The following is a 17428-nucleotide window of genomic DNA, read 5'->3' on the forward strand; positions in this document are numbered from 1 at the left end:
TTCCTTATGTGCATGGCTCTCAGATACGCCGCTTCACCCGGTTTCTCTCATTGAGTATTGGCCTCAAGCTCTTTTGTGTGGATATCTTATCACAATTTCTAATTTTAAGAACATCTGTTACTTGCTTCCCAAGACTCCTACCACCCAATTGCTCAGTATTATCCTAAGAGACTCAGCTTTTGTCTTCACATCTTCTTGGCTTCACTTTTAATACTCCTGCTCCAAAGTTTTGTACTTATTTTTAATAACTCTGAATTGGTAGTTTCTTTAGAGGTTAAAATGAAAACTGGCTCATTACAACTTATAATTTTCTATATTAACTCAACAGAAACAGAATATTACTTTAAAGAAAAAAAGTTCAAGACTTTTCTGGTATTGCTATTGTCTATTTAATGATAGCTGCACATGTACTCCATAATTTTGCAGGTAGTAATCAGTGCCAAAATTCATGGTAGAATTGAGAATGCCTATTTAATAGCACTTCTTAAGGTGTGCCAGGATATTATTTTATAGTTTTCTAAGTTAAAATAATAGCTTTTAAATTAGTGGAAATGCATGGTAAAAGATAATAAAAATTCATTGAAAATTATTTTAGAGTTACAAAGCCCTTGATATCCATTAAATAAATGCCAAAATTTGGCTGATTCTATAGTGAATAGCTTATAGTTGTCAGTAGTTCTGTGTCTTAAATCCAATTTTAACATAGTCATGTGGAATTATTTGAAGAACTCAGGTTACTTTTTATTCAAATTTGTATTCCCATCTGTTAAAAGGAGAAGAAAATTTAATGTAATTGGAAAATTGAGTGATAAAAGTTTCATATTTCTCAACAGTAGTTATCACATATATGGAATATATATGCATATATGTGTGCATAGATATTTTTGAAATCATTTAAGTTAAACATTAAATGAACTCCCTAATTCATTGGGAAAATGGAGACTTGCAGTTGCCTTTACTAAGAGGCTTTTATTGGTGATTCCATTGGAAAGCAGTAGTTTTCTTCATACTAATTGTGGAAACCTACCTAATAAATGTCAAATCATATTGTCATTGTGGTTCCCTGGTTCTCTGCTCCCTAACCTCCCTAAAAAATAAATAAATACACATATAGTCTAATAAAATACACACATGGTGTATCTTTTCTTTTTTTTTCTCATTGTTTCTGTTCTGTGTCTCCTTTACTTCTCAGACCTTAAAATTTCAAACTTCAGGTTGTAAGTAAAGCATTACTTTCTCTGATTTTTGGCATAGGATCTTTGATCTTTGGCACAGGATCTTTAATCTTTGAATATAGATAATACATAAAATAAGATATGATGGATATTTAAAGAATAAAGATTTTTCATCTTGAGAAATCTAGCCAAATCCTTTGTCCCTCCCCTTAACCAGTCTCTAATGTGGCAAGATCCCATCTGTAGGTGTTATAGTTTTGTTATCGTATTTTTATAATTTATCTAATTATTTTCTCTTAGATTTATAGTAATTGCTACTGAGAATATGTGAAGAGGCATGATGCTTCTTCATCTAATTTGTTTGTAATTGTTATACATTTGTATGAATTTTGAGAAGCCAACAAAAGGTAGTTAGCAAAGTGGCTTCTGATCACAGCACTGGATTATGCATTTACAATGAAGTGGTGGTAGTTCTGCATATCTAAGTGTCTATGTATCTAAGAGCTATATATCTATGTTATCTATCACACTATAACTCATTTTAATTAAATTTCTCTAAGTTATGTAACTTTGATCATGTAAAATAGTCTTCTTAGAGCATAAATAATGATTTTGAGCTCTCAGATATATTAGAATTATGTATTAATTATTCAACATGTAAGCAAAAGTAAAGAATGACTAACATTTTTTCTGGATATTATGCCATCTTATCTCATCTCAAAAAATTGATAGGATTTTTCCCACTTCCCACCCTATAAGAGTGAAAATCTAATTAATTTTCTGACTAGTGCCCAAGTAAAGGACATTAAATAAACTTGCCAATAATAAGTTAAAATTTAAAACTGAGTTGTTAAAAAATATTCACTACCTCTTCTTTGTGGATATGATTTATTGTTTTATTAAAATTGATGATCACAAATACTTAAATAGATATTCATTTAATAAACATTAAGGGTATACCAAATTTATTTAATATATTCAGTGTAGAATATCATCAACTAATAAAATAAAAAATAATGAAAAAATTCAACATGCTTAATTTTTAATTGAAGATAAACATACATACATAATATGCAGGGATATGAAATAATACATGGATAGCTAATTTAATATCAAAATCTAAGTAAGTATGAGCAGCTTCATTAGGAGGTGGCAAACATCAGTATCTCAGTTCACTGCTAAGAGCAGTTGCTGGGTCAATGTGACTAAACCCTTAACCTCTCTTAGCACAGGAGAGAAAAGGTTATTATATCTCTAGCGTGGATGACTTTCCCTATTTCTGGTGGTTTAGCCATCTGCTAGACATAGGATTTTGTTATCTTTTGTAACAAAAGCCACTCACATGTGGAAAACAGCCTGCTTGATAACTTGATGGTTGAAATTATATCTCAAAGTTCCTGAGAAGTTGGGTACAGATAGATCTGTCATATTTAGGTGAAAGATTTTACATCTTATTACTACTTTGTTAATTAATATTATACTAGTATTTTTGAACGCAAGCCAAGTTAACACCTTAATAATTTAATTTACAGCTATAGGAGACTAAGGAAACATAACTTTGAATGTGCTAGTGTAGACTGACAGAATCAATTATTGCTGAAATCAAAGTTAAATTTGACTTAAATATCTGCAGTAAATATTCTAAGATTTTCTCTAAATAAATTAGGCTAGTGTTCAGTTTTGCACTGTAGACTTTGGACTATTGCCAAGTAAAGGTGCAAGTTTGGCTGTATCATTTTGTTTCCATTATTTTGTTTTAAGATGTATTATAACATTGAGTTATTGACAAATACTAAAACATATCTTGAAAAACTTGTTTTTATAAAACAAATTTGATACTTTATTCTTGGCTAAATGTCTCTATTTTATTTAAACACTCTATTTACTCTTATGTTCCTATTTTCACTTTCTCTTGCTCACCCAGCCTGTGGCCGTGGGTTCTACAAATCTTCCTCACAAGATCTTCAGTGCTCTCGTTGCCCGACCCACAGTTCCTCTGATCGAGAAGGATCCTCCAGGTGTGAATGTGAAGATGGGTATTATAGGGCTCCATCTGATCCACCGTATGTTGCATGCACAAGTAAGTTCATGATGTGAAATTAATAAAGGGCTTTCAGAGCCCTTCCATTTAGTTGTGAAATGACTGAAAAAGCTATTGAATTTGTAAAAAAATTTGTTAACTGTTCTTAAATATTCTGGAAACTTTTCATGAACTAAGTTAAGTAATATAAAATAGGTATATCATATCATTTTCCATGTAGTATTCATTTCTCCAAAATTAGGATATATTTTTATAACATTTTCACATGTACTTAATAGAAATCATAAAATTAAAAGTTCTTAGAGCCTTGAAGGTATATGAAATGTGATTAAAATTAATGTTTTCTGAATTAAAATCACATTGCTAAATAGAGCAAATCGCACATTGGTGTTTCTATTAAGAGTGTTTTAGAGGCCCAAATCCAAAGCCAGTCCTGCACATTACTATAAATTATTCCTGAGCACATTATGAATGAATAAATATTTTTTTCTGTTATACGGTTAAAAGGAAAACTATTTTTGAACAACTGCACAACTGTTTTTCTAGGTGCCTTAACTGTTCTTTTTTTAATTGCTTGGAAGAAAAATAGCTAAAGACTGTGGCAAAAGTACAAAGACAGTTGTTATCCTGTTTTCATTTTGACATATTAAATGGAAAATAAATAAAGTCTCTTGCCAAGTGAATTCAAGGAGGCTTTTATATAGCTTCTCTAGTAAAGGTAGTGAAATGTTTATTGTGAAAGAAAGCATTTCAGCTAGTTTCCTCTTTGGTAATTGGGCCACTAGCTTAATAGTCCCACATAGATTTTGTTGTTCATTTTGTTTTCTCTATTTTTGTTTATTTGTAATTTACTTTTGGTTTCTAAAGGGCCTCCATCTGCACCACAGAACCTCATTTTCAACATCAACCAAACCACAGTAAGTTTGGAATGGAGTCCTCCTGCAGACAATGGGGGAAGGAACGATGTCACCTACAGGATACTGTGTAAGCGATGCAGTTGGGAGCAGGGCGAATGTGTGCCCTGTGGGAGTAACATTGGGTACATGCCCCAGCAGACTGGATTAGAGGATAACTACGTCACTGTCATGGACCTGCTAGCCCATGCCAATTACACCTTTGAAGTGGAAGCTGTGAACGGAGTTTCTGACTTGAGCCGATCCCAGAGGCTCTTTGCTGCTGTTAGCATCACCACGGGTCAAGCAGGTATGTTTTGTGTTTGTCTTTATGGAATGAGCAATGTGTATGACTGTATAAATAGGGTTTCTAGCTTGTATATTTACTTAACACTGCTTGATTTCTTAGCTGGTTGATTATTTACACCTTTAAAGTTTTTCTCCTGTTGCCTATTAAGCCATTACTGTACTCATTAACATCTCCATAGATCTTGCCTGAGAAATAAAAGGGGATAAGTTGTAAACCAGTTGAGACTGCTATTAAATCAAACAACTTTTTTGAAAGCTCTAGAGAAAAGTGAAAATATTGGTCAAAATGAGGTAAAGGGATGTTTCTCACATTTTTACCTGCTTATAATCATAATCTACATATAATTAGGAATAATGAAAAGAGTTGGCTTACTGTCTCACATAATGTTAATAAGCCCTATTTTACTGCATAGAATATAATATTTATAATATATGACAAGCCTGCATTTAAATATTCATGAGGGGATTTTAAGTTCATCAGTAGATTTGTGATCATATGAATGTCCACAATATTGGAATAAGTACTTGGCAGATATATGGGTTTCAAAGAAATGGTAATGATAATTGTGAACGTGTAGCTTAGTATAAAGTAGTTTTTATTTTTTTACTGGAATTTGAGGTGTTCTCCCTAGTCATTCTTTGTTGTGGTTAAGCATTTTCAGGGAAATACACACTTGGAAGGAAGTTTCAGAATCAGGAGACTTCCTAATCTTCAGAAAATCCTTATTACTTCAGCAAGTTTCAGAAATCAACCTTTCTCAATCTTTGGAAAAATTCTTGTGGCTGAAGGATGAGGCTCTGTAGTAGATGTAGCCAAGTGTTGTCTTACTGTCTTAAGTGAAGTTGGACCTAGACTAGAGTAGGAGTTGTGTGGGCATCCTGGTTTGGCTTATCATGAGGTCTTCTTGGTCTTTGGCTGTCAATCTTAAACCGACCAGTATTATCCCAAATTCCTGGACAAGTACTAATCTAGTCTTCATTTCTATGCCAATTTTAACAAAATGTTGCCTCTTTAAATTACATCTGCAAAAAGAAGACTGTATTTTCTCATGGACAGATGAGTGGGTTCTTATTCTAAAGGTTTCATTCTGATATTTATTTTAAAAGACTGTTTCACATCAGATCTCCCATGTAAGAGCAGAGATCAAACATAGAAACTTAGGATTTTAGTAACTCAACAAAAGAAATAGCTGAGGATGAGTTAACTGACGTCTGAACTTATTCATTTTGCAATGGTATTTACATGATTTTCTATTAAGATGCTTTTGTTAGTAGATATTTTTACCTGTGTTGCATTATATTGAAACTTGTCATCATCAATTTATAGTGAGTGGGTTGAAGCATTCTAGGTTTGTGACATTGACTTTAGGGCTATCTTTTGGAAGCATTAATAGAAACTCTTGGGTCTATTTAACTAGAATAACTTTGTTTTATTCCTATTAATACCAAGAAGTAATTTTTTAATTTTTAAATATGACCTGAAGATATTAAACTGATACCACAAATAGAGTTTGTAAAATATTTTCCTTTGTTTTGGGTCTCTCTTCTTGCTCCTTAAGTGTCTGTTGCTTAATTTTTCAAGTTAATACAGCATGGGCTCAATAGGTCATAGATTTTCCCTAACTTCTCCTATCAAACATTTCACAACAGTAAGGTAAAATATCTTTGAGTGTTGATGCTTTGCAGAGTAGGAACAAACTTAGGTACAACTACATCACAGTGAGTCCCATTGTGCTGTATGATTAATATACACTTAGAAAAGAAAAGAAAAAAAAATAGATTTGGTAGTTTTGGTCTTTTTTTTCCCCTTTTGCTTTGCTACTTTTGGAGGGTTAATTTAAACATGAAAAAAAATTCGATTATGAAAATAACAGTACTGTAAATATAAAAAAATTGAATAATGCACTTAAAATGAGTGAATTTTGTGCTTCGTGAGTTATAACTCAAAAAAAAGAATAGGTACATGTGATAAGCATAACAACTTTATAGAAAGGAAAAAATATAAAAAAGGGTTAAAAAATTAGGTATGTACTTTTATTATGAAATATTAATTCATGATTGCCTAGACTCTACTATCTCTCAAATGCTAAAACCCATGAATTTATACTAACTTTTTTGACTTTCAAAAAAGAAGCACATAAACAAGACAGTCTATGTGATAATTTTATTATAATTTGATTAGTATATTATGATTTTACATAATGGTATTTTTAAAAGATTATAGAAAAAATTGGCATACATTGTTGAATGTCATTCTATTCCATTTATATATTTCCTCCTAACACCAATATTTTTTTTTCTTTTTAAAAGGAGGGATGATTTGGAATTTTGTCCAAGTTTATGACTATCCAGAAAACCTATATCATCTTTGAGATCCTCATTCTCCATGAAGCAAACAGCATCACTTAAACCTAGTTTATGCTGCCATTGCTTTGATTATGAATTTATAACTGGATATTTGGTGATTCACTTCATCAGCAATCCACTGATGCCTAGTATAAAAAGACTTATTAAGTGTATCTCCATGGGTCTGGAAAAAATTAAGAGTAAGGATAGAAAATAATTGGCCAGTGCTTGAGAGATACTGTGTATACTTTTTCTTTTGGAACTACATTGAAGGAGGGAGAAATTGATTTTTGATTGACCTATAAACAATAAGACTATTATCTGTCACGAATTATCTTAATCAATACTTTTAAGTTTAAGATGAGACTCATACAGAAGCATACTATGTGAATATTCTGGTACATAAGACCGAATTTTCTGAAACACATATTTTTTGATGTTGTTTTATTAGAAATTATATTCTAATAATTAGAAATTATATGAATTATTAAGGTGGGTGTCACAGACATCAAGCTTATGTACATTGGAGTTACTTTTTACCTATGTAAATGAAAAGGAAATCATATGCATTTGATTTATGGCATTATGATCTTCATTCTTTCTTACATTTGAAGGCTCTCTTAAGCAAATACATAGGAATAGTAAGGACTATTTAAATTGTTAAGGACTATTGACTGCTACTTTTTATTTGTTTAGTCTTCCTTTTTTGAGATAGACTGGTGCCTGCCCTGGTTTTGAACTCCTAGGTTTAAATTGTCCTCCTCTTAAGAGAGTATCTGTGTCTCCTCTTGAGTAGCTGAGACTATAGGTGCTTGCCACTGCACCTTTCTGAATGCTATTTTTACAGACTAATTCAGACAACCATACTAACTATTGAATGTGTGAAACACCATCAGGGAATGCTGAGGACATGAAAGCAAAGAACAGTCCTTCGTTGTGAGTCCATACTGCAGCAGACATGTGCTTACATACAAAAGTGATAATAGTACACTTGACTGTATGTAATACATATTGAGTGAAATACAGAAGCGTTGAAGATAGGTTTCTTTCTGTGGTTAAAGAGGAGTTACAGAAAAAGATGCCAGTTGATCTGGAGTTTCAGGATGGATATAGTTTTGCCATATGAAGGACAGTAAGTCATACTCTAGACCATTAGGAGAAACATGCTGTTCATCCAATTATGAGATTGTAACTTTGATTAAAAACCTTCCACAGACCAAGTGCTGTAGTGCACAAAAGGTTTGCAAAAGTATAAAGTTATTAAAAAAAAGATCAATAACTGAAAATTATTACCTCTTTCTGTTATATTTTTGTTCACTCTAAAATTATTTAAGCAGTTCAACTTTTTTTTTTTTTAACATTGTTAGTAAAGACGATGCAAAATTATACAATGTGATCTCTCCCAAAAGGAACTTAGGGGATTTTCAGTTATCTTCCACATCAGAAACTGTGTCATGTTTATATGTGTTACCACCATCTAGCTTAATTATTTCCACATGCAAACTGTAAAAAGAATGTTGTGTAATTAAAACCAAAGGGAAACCTACTCATACACAAGAAAAATTAAATGAATATACAAGTGTGAAAACATTGAGACAGTGTTCAAAAAGACATAGTTTGATGTTAGCTAACATAATCACATGATTTTAGACAAGTTACTTCTTTTGAACTTCAATTTTCTCCTGATATAAATGGCATAATAGTTTTTGACTCTGTATATTATAAAAGCTGTTTGTGACTCAGTAAACTTTATAGTTATTAAAGCAAAAATTGTGTGTATATGTATATACACATATATATAGTATTATAAAAATCATAATAGAAATAACAATTACTGTTTTCTGCACACATACTATGTGCCTGATACTTTTTAAGTGTATACTTGAAAAGAGTGTCAAAATTGAGTCACCTAACTTCTAAGGCCTCATGTAGTCTCCTAGACAATAAAGAGGCATAAGATAATATATAACACCTTGTCTTTCAGACATAACAAATGGACAAATAATGATGCAATACTAATTGTATTGTTATTCAATACAGAAGTCACTGCAAATTTTTAAATAGCTGTGTAGAGTGTGTGCATATTCTATACTTTTTAGTGGGATTAATAACTGCTAACATGCTTTGAAAGCTTTGAGAAGGAATTAGAATGAAAATTTAACACTCCCTGAAAAGGATATGGATGGTTTCTCAAATATGGCTTTCCCACAACCAAATACGTAGGTGAAGTTCATTAAGGGGAACATTTGGGATCAACATCATCAGAACAAAAAAGGAAGGAAACAAGACTAAGCAGAGGGCAAATCTAGCTGTAGTGTTGTCTCTTTGGAATCTGCAGCTCTCTCTATGGGGAACTCTCTACCTGTAATGAACTTTTAGGTCGTCCTGACTTGAAATAACCTCTGCGTTGTCCAGATCTAAGTTGAAGAATTTAATAGGAAGCACAAGGTGTTATTGTTATGATGAAAACCATTCTAAAGGGGCAAGGAATGGAGGTCTGCTTTCTGGCAGGTATCTCAGCACCGGGGCAAAGAATTTCTTCTTTCCTCCAACAGGAAGAATGTGGCCACTATATCCCAATATCCATTATAGATAGTTAAATCATAAAAAAAATAATAATAATAAGGGGGGGCAAATTTCAGGAAAGAGAGGCAATGATATAAGCTGGAAAGTGAAAAGAGTTAGTGGGGGAGTTTATTTTTAGGCAATCACCTTTCTGAGAGATACTAGGGGAAAGCTGGATGCTTTGGAATAGGCAAATACATAAATTGATCTTGTTCAAATTTAACTTTTGCATATCTTCCACAGTACCTTTGATGTAGTGTTTATAGTAGTTTGTTTTAAAAATGATCTGTGTAGATTTAATTTCTGGACATATTCTGGAAATATGAGATAGCATCAGAAAATCTTCCACTATGGTATAGACATTCTAATTCTCTTCAGAGATCTATTGTCTCTCTAGGAGGAACAAAAAAACTGTTTTCATTCCCTTTTTATCAATTTTGTTGTGTATGAATGAATGGCTTATATGGCACTCACTCATTATATTAAATTTTGGAGTAAATTTGTGAAGTTAAGACAAATTCTGATACCATTTTACAGATTAAGAGTTGAGGTCAGGGCTGGGGTTGTAGCTCAGTGGCAGAGTACTTGCCTACCATGCATGAGGCCCTGGGTTCGATCCTCAGCATCACATAAAAATAAACAAAATAAAGGCAAAAAAGAAAAAGAGAGTTGAGGTGAGAGTGTGTGACTTTATAAGGGACACATAGTAAATCGTATAGTGGTAATCCAGATTGTTGCAATCAAGTCCACTGCTTAATTTGGATGTATTAAAAGTATTTATGTAAATATATCAGACTACTATCTTAAATAATTTAGCTCTATAATCTGTTACATAGGAATTTGCAAAATGATTCAGTCATCAGGAATAAGAACTACTAAGTGAAAAGAGAGCCTCCTATGAAGTATTATATTCTCAGGATATTAATAACAAATATAATTTCTGGGGGATAGGATGGGTAAACACAGTATTTTACATTTGCTTACAATTTTATTGCACTTCTAGAAACTTTAAAAATAGTCCTGCACATTTTAATTTGAATAATTTCCTTTATGCTTTTCAGTGCCAAGATCTGATTTCTCAGTTAAAATAAAGATTTATTTCAATTTTTCTTTTTCTTTGATTTGTGATGTTTATAAAATGTTCCAAATGAAATATAACCAGACAGTCATATGATATAACTTTATACAAAAGCAAAATTATACCCCAAAATACAGTAACAAAGTCATCTCCTTTATTTGTCAGAAATAGCTTCATTCACATGAATTAATGAGTCAACTGTGACTATTTTTCTCATAAATTAACCCAGATCATCTCTTTTCAGTGATTTAAAGGGGACACACACAAAGATATGTGTCATTTAAATGAAATGAATTGATTCCATTTCAGTTTGTATATTTTAATATTTCTTGAGTATTTATAAGCTTGATTTATTTTTATGGAAATATTATATTAAGAAAATATATTTTCTTCTTTGAGGGCATTTACTGATTATATAAAATAATATATAGCATAAGAATGTTGCTTAGTGGCAGAATATTTGCCAGGCATCCATGAGGTTTTGATTTGAAACCCAGCACCAAAAAACAAAACAACAAAAAAGACTAAATAAATAAATAAATTTTATATTAAAGTCAGCACTATTCACAGCATGAAGCAGATATAATTACTTTAGCCTAAAAATGATACACACACACTCACATACGCACCTTATAGAAACAGTATATCTGTTACCCAAGCATACATATAAGTATACCTGTGCCATCTGCAGCAGAAAAGTCAGATAAGCTGATGATATGGCAAAAGCCTACAGTCCACCCTTGGGAAACTGAGGAAAGAGACAACACTTGAGCCCAGAAGTTTGAAACCAGGCTGAGAAACATAGTGAGAAACATCTTAAAGAAAGGAAAGAAAAAGTAAGATAAATTGAATATGATTCCTCAATAGTAAACTGTTCAAAACATCCAGTTCTGTGTTTATAGTCATGTTTTAAGGCTAAGGTCTCTGAAAGATCAGGATTTATTCTTGTTAATTTATGCCACTGGCCACAGTATTTTAGTAATTCTTATATTTTGATTAACAAAGTAGAGTCTTAGACTTATGAAATTTAATTCTTAAGTATAGAAATATTATTGTGGCACTACTAATTTAAATATATATATATATATATATATATATATATATATATGTATGTATTTATATTTTTTCTTTAGGGACTATTAGTAATTAAAACATATATATGTAAAGAAAGATCTTTTAGATAATACTTCAATAGAATTTAAGTAGCGGAAATAGAACCATGATGACATAGATATAAATAACTATTACCTAGTAAATGCTTGGTTCATGCTCACTACATATGTAAAATTCCATCTGCATAGACATCCTAAACTTATAATGCAAGTTTGGAAGAAAGTTATTTTTTGTGCTATATGTTCCTAGAGTAACTATCATGTATATTTATAGCATTAACTATATTATTGGTTATAAATTTTTTTCTTCCCTGTTAAACATTATCTCTATCTTAGATCTATAACATATTGAGTCCAGGGTAGGTACTTTGGTCAATATTTGTTCAAAGAATATATAAATTCTTTGTATAATTAAATTTGTATAATTAAATTATAAAGTTGTTATTTAAACTATGCAATGAATATATAAGATAATACTTTCAAATATAGAAATTTTGTGAATTGATTCTTGAAACTACATATATATATATATTTAAAATATTAAACTGATATTTTACTCATAACTAGGTATTTAAGAAAAAATTTAGAAAGAAAGAATAAAGTGATCTGATTATAGAATATTAAAAACAAATAAACTTTGTGAAAATTTTATGATTATCCATATTTTCAAAATTTGCTGCAGATATAACCAGTTTCAATCTTAAACATGAACAAAAGGCCAATATTGGAGAGTCTTTTGATAATGCCCAGGACATATGGTGCCAGCTTTTTATACATCATTTTAATATCTTGGTAGTTTTTGTAATTTGGCATAGTTGTAGTTTTAATATATTTCTAGTTTTTGTAGTTGTGTGGCAGGTTGAGTCTATGGCGCATATTTGTGCTGTGATCGTTCTCAATTAAAATATATATAAGGAAATGTCTCTAAGCAAACCGTGTTTTCACCCTTACATCTTCATCTTCCCATCCTAACTCCAGATTCCTGAGTCTTTGTATCTTTCTGAGATCTCAAATATACCCTTTTCTGTTAATGTAAATATTTGTATTATACTATTTATGGTTATATTGGGGCTAGAGTAACAAGTGAATCTATGTATTGTTCAATGTCCTTTTAGACATTTGAAAGAAACCTATTGGATGTTTTAAGTAGCCTCTCACATTCTCAATTAATACCTCTATATCTTTTCTTAAAATTATTTGCTCTCAGAATTGCTACTATGTGAATAATGATGTTTAAGTATCTGGGAAACAAGGGCTAATTTGCAGTAACCCAGGTATATTGATATGGATGTAATTGTGTCTGACAAAAATCCAAATGTTGAAGATTTAACCCCCAATGTGACCATAGTTGGACATTGGATCTATAAGTCAGTAATTAAACTTAAATGAGAACATTGCATGAGGCACTGATCTGATAGTGTTAGTGACCTGATATGATGATACACCAGAGTGCTGTGCTCTCATCATTTTTCTCAGCTCTCCCACATACCCTGAGGAAAGGCTATATGAGCACACAGCCAGAAAACAGCTATCTATTAGCCAAGAAGAGAGGCCTCACCAAAAATGAACACTGTTGGACCTAGTTTGGGGGCTTCTAGCCTCCAGAACTGTAAGAAAATAAAAATTTTAAGGCAAACTGTGATACTTTGTTATAGAAACTTACCAAAGTAATACAACTATTTATCCTTGAAAAAAATTGAATTCCATTCTTTTATGTTGAAGGTAAGAATTTTCAATATGCCTGAGATTAACTAAGGCATATAAACTGTTTTCCATAGGATAAGGAGGGAGAGCTGTATAAATTTTATGTATATCTGTGACTTTTCTTCCTAAAAAACTACTGAAGTTGCTTAGTACAGTGCACAGGAATAACCAATATCAACGTTCTGCTTTCAATATCCAAGATAGGTTTTTGTTTAATAGAATTTATTTATTATGTAGTAAATTATAGAAGATGCTGCATGGATTGTAGCAGAATATGCAATACAAAATTAATTATGCATTTTTGTCTCAGAATTTTCAAGCTTGAACAAGTTTGTCATATTCTTGGCAATTTTAATCTAGTAATGTGTACACATTTCTTAATAAGTCCTGTTTTTAAGATTTTCCTGTGTAAAAGTTTCTAGCTCTGTATTTTTGAGACTTAGATTTATAACTTGCTAAATTTAAGCTTCCTCTTTTAAGAAAATTCCAGGATCATTACACTAGAATAGTTCATAATGATGGAATTATGTAAAATAATTCTTCTAACATGTGTTGCATTTAATAGAAGATCCTTCCTTTTGATACTGTGAATTTATTGGATGGAGTTTATAATAAAGTGAAATGCATTCACTAAAGTAATATTTATAGAGAAATAATCAATTTAATTTTAAAACAAAGTTTAAGTGAGATACAAAAATTCTGTATTAACTAAAATGCATCTGCCTAAACCACCCACTCTTTACTTTTGTGGGAGAAAATAAAAAAAATCAAGTTTATAGCAGAGACTTAAATAAAATATGTGAATATTTTCAGGTTACAGTTTTTGTTCTATATGTATTGAATCCATTCTCCTTTTCTGAAGATACTAAGCTATTATGAATAATAAAAATAACAAGTAGCTTATATAATAGGATTACTATGCAAAATCTAAAATTAACATTTGTAAAAGGTTTCCAGTATGAGTTTAATCAAGTTGTAGTTTTTGCTTAGTCTTTCTTTGACTAAAACCAGTTACTTAAATTATTTAGTCCTGCTGTATAACTAGGTTTTTGATCCATTAGAAGTGAATTAGTTATTATATAGCAAGCCATCATGCCCAAAAGCAGTACCATTGTGGAGACAAAAATACAGTTTCAGAAAAATTACATTTAAGACCAAGAAATCAAAAAGCTGCATTTCAGAGAATGAAAAGCCAGTGGATATTAATTTCATACATCATTTATGTATAGACAAATATACATAATGTGAATTGGTAATGATGATGATAATAATAAAAACTTGGGCACATAAATTTGAAGTACATGAGTTTTCCTGCAGTCCCAATTCCTAGGCACTGCTAACCTGAACTATACACACCATTTTAAACCCTGAATCAGCTGAGGAACATTGCCTTGAGAAAAGAAGGAGATAATCTTTAAATTGATAAGCATTTAGTTGTTCTGTTTTCAGTACCAGTGTACTGAATGAGAGAGTAAGTGTTGATTATTTATTCCTTGCTTTGTTGGTGATGAATTGAAGCAAATTTGATTCAGACAAGCAATCCTGTGGAATGATGCAGAACCATCCAAAGAAAACATCTGTACTAATCCACCAATGCAGCAAATTAGAGCTACAAGGAAAAGACATTGATCCACGAGGATCGTTAACAGTTTTAACCAACTGAACCAAGTAATAGGGTAAAGGAGAGAACACTATCAAGATCCTGCTTTTCATATCTGTCAATTACAACTGCAAAAGCCTGACTGTGACTTGTTTCAATTTCAAATCATTTTTATGACTTTGGTTCCCTTTGCACTATTTGAAGGAAAGAACAAGGATCAATGAAGAGGTAAAGAGTGAGAGAAAAATTATCCAAATTATCTGCACTTAATTTACAAAGAGGTCAATCACAAAAGGAGAGATAATTGCTGTAACCCAACAAAATTAATCGGGAACAAATCAGAGTGGATGATATATGTCCTGTGGCAAAGTACATGGCAGAGATGTACGTACAGACCTGGAGCTGTTTGCCTTAAGACACAGTGGCTACAGAGGAGATTTGTGAAGAACAATTAGCATAGCTTTAAAGTATGCGGTTCTTAATTATCCATAGCATGTTGACATCAGATAATTAGTGTCCCAATTTTTTTAATAATATTTGGTCATTAACTTTAGCTTATAGAAAGAGGCAAATCATAGAGCATAGCATTCATATTGGCAATTGTGTATGATAATAAAAATAAACATACTGGGTGAGCCATGTCTCTATTGTATTAATCCAATATTGCTGATACACTGAAATTCAATGCCTATAATTCTAATTATGTCAGTTCATACCATAAGTGACCTATTTGATCTATTTTATTTAGTGTATAGACATGTAGGTAGACAGTAATAAATATTTATATTTGACAGAAAGGTTTTGAGAAAACCATCTGTTAGGAGAGAGAAGAATACCAACAGCACATGATGAAGACCAAAATGGAATGGAGAGAACACATGTTGGATAAGAGGGATGTCACATTCACCAAAGAAGGAAAGTTTTCTAAGTCAGTTAATCAGAAAATCTGTTATTACAGGCGGTTGCTAGAATGAGGATAGGAAAAGAATATGCTGGATTTAAAATTCAGAGCCATGAGAAAGAGGTAGCTAGAGAACCTGAGATAGAAAATATCATAATAAAAATCCCATACTTGGAGACAAAGCCTGCTGTGGCATATGTGGTTTTAGTACTCAAAGTTGGCTGAAGTGAACTGTAGTGGATTACTCTTTATGCTGATTTCATACAACATTTATCAAACTGGTAAAGACTCTAAGGCTGAGAGTGAGTCTAAATTTTGTTTGGAAAAATTTCTGCCTTTGTTCTTTTCTAATACATTATCATAACCTTGTTTTCTCCTTGTTTCGACATCTCATCCTATTTTCTCACATGCCTGACATCACCAAGAACCCAAATTTAGCCTCACATAAATTTCATTGTTGAAATCCTGATAATCTCAGAATAGAGGTCATAACAAAAGGACAGATGTTAATTGTATAATGCTAAACTATGCATTTATAACATTTCTCCTATATTAATTATCATTTAACATTAAATACTGTAAAATCAACATATCTCATAGACTAAGTTTGTTATAACATTGTATGTATAGATATAAACTATATTTATATAGTTTCTATTATATTTTTTATTTTATGTTCATGACTTTTCCTGGTTTCTCTTTTTCTTTCTCCCAAATATTTTAAATTATGCGCCATGCTATATGCTTACCTATTTTTTTTAAAGTAGAATTAAGTTAGGGAGGTTACATAGTAGTAGCATGCTTCCTTTGCATGTGTGAGGACCTGAGCCTGATCCCTAGCACCAAACACACACACACACACACACACACACACACACACACAAAAGTGGGAGAATCACCTAAATGTTTGGAAACTATATTCTTGCTGTTTTCAGTATTTGTTAATACCAATATATTCTCTTGTATCTTTAAGAGTTACATAAACAACAGAAATCAATGTTGCTTTTTCAGCAAACCCTGGATATTAATATAATTTGTAAATCACTTCTGGTGCACCTGCTGCATTAAATGCTGGTATTAGGTTTGGAAGGACACTAACTGACCTCCTTTAAACTGCTGTCTGACTACTTTGATGTTTCATTATTTCTTCAATCCAGGGTTGAAATGGATGAATGAATTGTAATTATAGTATCCTGGTGACTCTCTTTGAGACCATTTTTCTGGACAAGCATCAGCTAATCTGACAAATCATGAGCAGTTTACTTTATAGTTTGGTTGGGATTAAGTTACTAACTGGAACCTGCAGGAACATAAGAGTGGTGTTCCCAATAAAATGCATGGGACGTCTGCTATGCCTGTTTTCACTTTTGATCTGTAACCTCTTAGGAATGGATAACTATAAACAGATATTTCTTTGTCACACTTACCTATTGCATTTCAAACACAAACTCAGTATATCAAATTTACATGTTTAAAAACTGTAGTGTATGTTTACCCATGATTTTTTTTTGACTTCTGAAATTACCAGCATGTGAAAAGAACTATATAAAATGTATTTTTATTTAAGTTTTAGATATTTTCTTATTAGAATTATGTTAAAGCATTTGTAATTTAGTTTTCCATTGCTGATAGGCAATGGTAAATAACAGGTTTTCCTACTATGACTATTTTTTGAAATTTGAAATATTTTGTTATATGGGGATA

The 17428-nt window shown here is 31.5% G+C and overlaps 1 protein-coding gene across 6 annotated transcripts in view; it reads left to right on the forward strand.

Moving 5' to 3' along the window:
- The window catches only part of Epha7 (EPH receptor A7), a 163909-nt gene that overhangs the window by 54631 nt on the left and 91850 nt on the right, over positions 1 to 17428 (forward strand). For all 6 annotated transcript variants that reach the window (XM_027928144.3, XM_027928142.2, XM_027928143.3 and 3 more), the window contains exons 4-5: positions 3100 to 3255; positions 4084 to 4419. In XM_027928144.3, coding sequence (XP_027783945.1) covers positions 3100 to 3255; positions 4084 to 4419 — 492 coding nt within the window. The remainder of the gene's footprint in view (positions 1 to 3099; positions 3256 to 4083; positions 4420 to 17428) is intronic.

Source organism: Marmota flaviventris, chromosome 6, assembly GCF_047511675.1.
Source record: "Marmota flaviventris isolate mMarFla1 chromosome 6, mMarFla1.hap1, whole genome shotgun sequence".
Classification (NCBI taxonomy): domain Eukaryota; kingdom Metazoa; phylum Chordata; class Mammalia; order Rodentia; family Sciuridae; genus Marmota; species Marmota flaviventris.